The 7,227-nt window shown below is 43.1% G+C and overlaps 1 protein-coding gene across 1 annotated transcript; it reads left to right on the top strand.

Moving 5' to 3' along the window:
- The first annotated feature begins 5,030 nt into the window (after positions 1 to 5,030).
- Positions 5,031 to 5,831, top strand: LOC139372456 (leucine-rich repeat-containing protein 3-like). The gene has a single exon (XM_071112179.1). It carries the CDS (start codon positions 5,031 to 5,033, stop codon positions 5,829 to 5,831), a length of 801 nt encoding a protein of 266 aa, XP_070968280.1.
- The last annotated feature ends 1,396 nt before the right edge of the window (positions 5,832 to 7,227 follow it).

Consider the following 7,227-nt stretch of genomic DNA (forward strand, 5'->3'; position numbering starts at 1 on the left):
GAATAAGACAGTCGGGTTCCAAGGCCCTGTAATAGAATAAGACAGTCGGGTTCCAAGGCCCTGTAATAGAATAAGACAGTCGGGCTCCAAGGCCCTGTAATAGAATAAGACAGTCGGGTTCCAAGGCCCTGTAATAGAATAAGACAGTCGGGTTCCAAGGCCCTGTAATAGAATAAGACAGTCGGGTTCCAAGGCCATGTAATAGAATAAGACAGTCAGGTTCCAAGGCCCTGTAATAGAATAAGACAGTCGGGTTCCAAGGCCCTGTAATAGAATAAGACAGTCGGGTTCCAAGGCCCTGTAATAGAATAAGACAGTCGGGTTCCAAGGCCCTGTAATAGAATAAGACAGTCGGGTTCCAAGGCCCTGTAATAGAATAAGACAGTCGGGTTCCAAGGCCCTGTAATAGAATAAGACAGTCGGGTTCCAAGGCCCTGTAATAGAATAAGGGTCTGCCAATCTTGTTTAAATTGCAGAATCTCATGCCTTTTACATTTAGGTGCACATTTGACATTATTGGATATCTTGCCTTGTACATTTAGATTTCCTCTCACAGATTTCATTCCTCACCTTCCTCAACACTAAGGCTCCATTTAATTACAGATATGTAATCAGTTCCAGCTATGGTCATATGACATATCACCAACCAGATATGTGTCAGTGGCCTGGCCCCTGTGTGAGTGAGTGAGATAGAGGGAGAGAGAGAGAGAGAGAGAGAGAGAGAGAGAGAGAGAGAGAGAGAGAGAGAGAGATAGAGTGTGTTGAGGGAGGGTACATTCTCAGATCCTCAGTCATTGTGGATGTGACACCCTGGGTGTGGAACCCTTCAGTCAGCGAGAATAACTAGTCTGGGATATGAGGGATGACACCTGGTGACACAGGGCACAAACAATCAGCTAGGGGTGAGAAAGCTGCAGTCCACAGTGGTGGCAGCCATAGTGCTGTAACTTAGTTTTGGTGGCTAAAGTAAGAGTTCATAGCAGTAGAAGTAAAGTACTTCTAGCCAATTGGAGTTTAACTTATTTAATCTTGTTCTGAGGGCAGCTCTGCCTCGTGGGCAGAAACATTGATAATTGGTTGGCAGAACAAGACTAGGTAAAGACAACTTCACTGCCTGTAGTGGCATTGGCATCTGTGTTGTGGTGATCCGTCTATAGAAGTAGGCTCTCAGAGGGAGAATGACAATATCAAAACCTGTCATTTCTGTTGATCTCGTGAGACAGGTTCTATTATCTGCAACCGTGAACTAGAACGGATGTTGACATTTGTTGATGGTTTCAATTGAATTGAGGAAATTGTGGCTTTCTAGACAGTCCTCTCATTTCAGTCCTCAAGATGGACAGCACTTGCAATCGCCTCCAGGAGGTGACTACTGAGTCATTTAGTTCAAGCAAACCCATATTTAACAGAGTGATGTGCTTGACATCTCCCTATGGTTGAATGTCTATACAGACTTCACATTGAAAGTCCTCACATTCATTGGATTTTTCTGAATGGGGTGGCTCTAAGCAATGCATTCCATATACACTGAGTGTACAAATAATTAGGAACACCTTCCTTATATTGAGTTGAACCTCCTTTTGCCCTCAGAACAGACTCAATTGGTAAGGGAATGGACTCTACAAGGTGTCGAAAGCATTCAACTAGGATGCTGGCCCATGTTGACTCCAGTGTTTCCCACAGTTGTGTCACATTTTCAAAAGCATTCAAAAATATTGCAGGGATGATTTATGATGAACTGGGAGAGACACCTCAATATAACGCAAATAAAGCAAGTGGATGAGGTCCCGAATGGTTCCAAACTGTCCAATAAGTGCGCGCGCAAACTGAACAATGTTCAGAAGTCTTGAGGCAACCGGTAGACATATACAGTGTAGCGTAGAGGAGATGCAACTTTATAGTACCTTTTATTATGACAGCAACAAGTGGAGGCGGTGCGCTGGCGAGGTGAGTTATACCTACTGCGCTCATTGTTCGGTCACTCTCCACTCATGTTCGGTCCCTCTCTCTACTCGATACTGATTCGTTTGTTGGTTTGCATTTAACTTTACGTCGATGGAGCAACCATATAGCCCTGACTGGACCATACTCTCATTCTGAAAACAAATCGGGAGAAAAAGACAAGGTAAGTAGTGCTATAGACAGTTGATTTATAAAAGGTCGATATTATTTATAAAAGGTGGATATTATTGAAGATTAGTATTTTTAGATATTTTTATACGTATTTTTTAGGTCATTCAAAAGTACATTCCTATTACTTTTTAGACTACAGAAATCATCAATTGAGTTGGATGGGAAATTAAGCTCGCAAGTTAACCATTTCATTGTTCGTGTGCATGTAACAATAACACCTGAAATAAATTATACTACCTTCGGTTCTTCATCATCATCACCACCACCACCTTAATGATGACCATTAGACTATATTAACAGTGACACTAATAAAATAGTGCCTCTACCATGCATGTGACGATTCAGAATGAAAAATTAGAACGTACTTTCTCCACCTGAATGACCTCTTGCATTCTGAAAAGTGAGTCGCCTTCTAAAAACTGCTTATGTTTTGCTGCTTGCTGGTAGCCTAATTGTACCTATGGAAGTACTGTATGTCATGAGAAGGATAAATCTAACATGTAGGTTTCTGTGTCGCCCTGGGTTACAGAGACAAAGCCCTCTGTCCGCGGGTGATCATAGGCTATATACTGTTTAATTTTTTTTTTCAGTCGGACATGTGGACTAACTGGCTAAATCAAGCTGTGGTGTCTAGCTAATAATGTGGCGGTAGACCTGTGAGGGCTCATGGACTTCAAACAGGCAGACAGAGAGCAGGACATGTTGGCTGAATGCTATGGTTTCCCTTGAGCTTGTTGTGAGGTTATAGACCACCTTTGACATGAATGAATGCTGCGCAAACATTTGGAGAATGCAAAAAGTCACTGTCTCAGGAATGTTGCCAGCAAATATTAATCACATAAAAGGGAATGTTGAGTCACAGTTTCTGTTTGGTCTATGTTGAAGTGTTCAATAGAAAACAAATCACAGGGAAAAATTCCTCAATGATTTCAATGATTCTGGGAACGTTCGTCAAGAGTTTTACAGTAGGCTTGCTGCTGTGAATCTCCATGGTCCGGAATTGGGAGTAACCATCTGGAACTATCAGAGCAATCTATTATTACTAGGGTAATGTATCTTTTCTATTTATACTGTCAGGGCAAAGGACTGGAGATACTCTCTTTGCGTTCAGCACTGTACGAAATAGGAGAACAGGCGCACACCATGCAGTACAGTATCAATCAAATTCAAAAAGACCACATTGTCGTGTAGTTATTTTTTAGCTTAGGAAAATTGGTGCTCAAATTGGATAAACAATGTTTCCCCTAATGCATTATCAATACCTATTTTTAACAGATCAAAATAGTTTTTGTTTTGCAGAGTGTCATTGATGAAGGATTTTTTTTAAAGGATGCTTTTTCAATGTACTGTTTTTCAAAGCCTTTGTGCATCAAGAAATCAATAGATATGATTTCTACCAGATGGAATTACTGAAGATATAAGCACTGGCTTGTCTCACAACTACAACTCAAACACTGGCTTGTCTCAATACTACATCTCAAACACTGGCTTCTCTCACTACTACATCTCAAACACTGGCTTGTCTCACTACTACATCTCAAACACTGGCTTCTCTCACTACTACATCTCAAACACTGACTTGTCTCACTACTACATCTCACTACTACATCTCACTACTACATCTCAAACACTGGCTACTCTCACTACTACATCTCAAACACTGACTTGTCTCACTACTACATCTCACTACTACATCTCAAACACTGGCTTCTCTCACTACTACATCTCAAACACTGACTTGTCTCACTACTACATCTCAAACACTGACTTGTCTCACTACTACATCTCAAACACTGGCTTGTCTCACAACTACATCTCAAACACTGACTTGTCTCACTACTACATCTCAAACACTGACTTGTCTCACTACTACATCTCAAACACTGACTTGTCTCACTACTACATCTCAAACACTGACTTGTCTCACTACTACATCTCAAACACTGACTTGTCTCACAACTACATCTCAAACACTGGCTTGTCTCACTACTACATCTCAAACACTGGCTTGTCTCACTACTACATCTCAAACACTGGCTTGTCTCACTACAACATCTCAAACACTGGCTTCTCTCACTACTACATCTCAAACACTGGCTTGTCTCACAACTACATCTCAAACACTGGCTTGTCTCACTACTACATCTCAAACACTGGCTTGTCTCACTACTACATCTCAAACACTGGCTTGTCTCCCTACTACATCTCAAACACTGACTTGTCTCACTACTACATCTCAAACACTGACTTGTCTCACTACTACAACTCAAACATGCTTTGCAATGTTCATCTACCCAGAACCCCACAGACTTACAACATAAACAATTTTCCACTAAATTAATCATTAAAGAAATAGCCATGGCCTGTTTCTCTCTTTTATTCTCTCCTTTAATCTCTCTCTCTCTCTCCCTCTCTCTCTCTCCCTCTCTCTCTCTCTCTCTCTCTCTCTCTCTCCCTCCCTCTCTCTCTCTCTCTCTCTCTCTCTCTCTCTCTCTCTCTCTCTCTCTCTCTCTCTCTCTCTCTCTCTCTCTCTCTCTCTCTATTTCAGATCCCTTGCCTTCAGAGGACTGAGTGATAGGCTGTCCTGAAACTTGTGCTACAGTATGTCTGGATCGAAATGATATGCCCACTCCTTTCCTCTTCTGTCTAGTTGGAACCCATCTTTTGTATTCCTCCGGACTGTCTTTGGTCAAACTCTACAGTCACTTCACTGGAGTCACTTCACTTCACTACAGTCACTTCACTTTAATGGATGGATATGGGGATGAAGATAGAGGCTTATTAATCTGGTACAGGATCAAATTATATGTATATGAGTAGCTGCTATGTACCATCAATAATCATTGAAACCTGCTCTGGAAACGCAGGGATAGTCAGGTCTTTTACCGGCTGGGCTAATGGGGCCTCCTCAACCACGTTGGCAAGCCCTGTCCCCTTCTTCTTTCTGTGTCTCCACTTCCCCCGTGAGGACGTTGTGTCTCGTGGCGGCCCTCATGGTTGTCATGGTGACACCGTGCCCCAAGAGCTGCCACTGCTCGGAGAGGAACGGCATGGTGGTGCAGTGCGTCTCCCGGAGCCTTGACCAGATCCCCCCGGACCTACCGGAAGACACCGTCACCCTCCTGCTCTCGTCCAACCGGATCAGCCACATCCCCAACCAGGCCTTCAAGGACCTCCGCCGCCTCAAGGAGCTGGACCTGTCGCATAACCACATCGAGAGTATCGACGCAGGGGCCTTCCTGGGGGTCTCCGAGGGACTCCGCTCCCTGGACCTCTCCAACAACCAGCTCCGCAGCGTCCCCAAGGAGGCCTTCACCAAGCTGAGTGCCCGTATAAGACTCTCCAACAACCCCTGGCACTGCGAGTGTGCCCTCCAGGAGGTACTGAGGGAGCTGAGGCTGGATCCTGAGACGGTCAACGAGGTGAGCTGCCACACCTCTGTCCAGGACGAGTACGCCGGCCGGCCCGTCATTCAGGTCCTGGACTCTGGCATCAACTTCTGTAACTTCCACCACAAGACCACCGACGTGGCCATGTTCGTGACCATGTTCTGCTGGTTCGCCATGGTGATCGCCTACGTCATCTACTACGTCAGGCACAACCAGGAGGACGCAAGGAGACACATGGAGTACCTCAAGTCTCTACCCAGCTCCTCCCAGACCAGCAAGGACTTTGACACAGCCAGTACTGTGCTCTAGCAGTGGTGTATGTGTGGTGGCAGTGACAGCGGTGGGGGTTCTTACATGTCCATGGGATAGTTCACACAGTGGCAAACTTGCAAGGTGTATGTAACTATTTGAATGTGAAGACGGGCCTCTGGACGAGCCACTGGACTGGACCTGCCCGTCTGCACGTGCCTGACCAGCTCGCAGTGGGCCTCGGGTTCGTCAGTGCAATCAACGTGAACCTTTTTGTGTCGACTGTTTATGAAGTCATGGGGTCAATGCCTTTTGAGATTTCTGACTCAATTCCGACCTACTTTTTTGTCGACTGTTTTTATTGTATTTATTGTTTATTGGAAAGGAACATGACCTCTATTTCTCATCGTCATATGTTTTCCCAACAGTAGGATTTAATGAGAAAGATATTGTATAATTCTCTGTGAGTGTCTCCATATTGATTTGGTTGTTGTGATTGGTTGGTTGCAGTGCTATACAGTACTATTGATCTAGTCATTATGATTGGCTGTTACACTGGACTGAATGTTCATCTTGTGTCTTCAAGTGCCTAGAAACAGTAAACAGTAACTCAACCAAGGCACTGTGAAAGCAAATGTCGAACTACAAAATCTCTTAAAAGCTAGAATCCTTACCCACTGGGCACAGATGTCATTTCAATGTCTAGTTTTGATCTAATTTTGGTTGAGTTGTCAACTAACGTCAATTCGATGTGAAATCAACAAAACATTTCACCATGTCATTGAAAAAAATACGACATTCCCTTACGTTGATTACTTTTTCTAATCCGATTCTAATTGATTCAACATCATCACATAGATTTAGGATTTTAAAGGATGGTGGAAACAACGTTGATTCAATCCATTTTTGCCCAGTGGGAGTTGTTAGATCCATTTTTTGACTTATAAATGAATGATACATACCCATTGCTTCTTAAAGAATATAATGTATAAATGCCTCGTGAGCTTAGTTCAACTGTCGTACCCAATCAGAACCCCAGATATGTGCTTTTATTTGCTTCAATGTTTGCAAACAAGGTAAATGTAAACAAATACTGTCTGGCTTTAAAACATGGTTAAAACGGTCATTTGTTTGATTATGTCCATAGCTATGTCTATGAATTTGACAGTGGTTACATTTCTCCAGGCTTTTCACTAAACAGAGGGGCACCACATTGTTATTGTTTTAGCTGAAGATTCTAGCTTTAATATGTCATGTTAAATATTTTAGTTGTTGTCAAGGGTGTTATGAATCATTTACCATTACTCATTTTGGCAATCAATGTGATGCCACTTTCAGGACATAAATCTTTAAATACTCATATCGGAATTAGTTCCCAAACTGTCAAACACCCTTCTACAGACTTTGATCGATGCTAATGTTGCGTCCGAAAGTCTATGATGACCAACAGTTGGAA

Source organism: Oncorhynchus clarkii, chromosome 18 (genome assembly GCF_045791955.1).
Source record: "Oncorhynchus clarkii lewisi isolate Uvic-CL-2024 chromosome 18, UVic_Ocla_1.0, whole genome shotgun sequence".
Classification (NCBI taxonomy): domain Eukaryota; kingdom Metazoa; phylum Chordata; class Actinopteri; order Salmoniformes; family Salmonidae; genus Oncorhynchus; species Oncorhynchus clarkii.

Bases quoted from the DNA above. Each gene is read 5' to 3' on its own strand.
- LOC139372456 (XM_071112179.1), top strand. From the start codon at position 5,031: ATGGGGCCTCCTCAACCACGTTGGCAAGCCCTGTCCCCTTCTTCTTTC.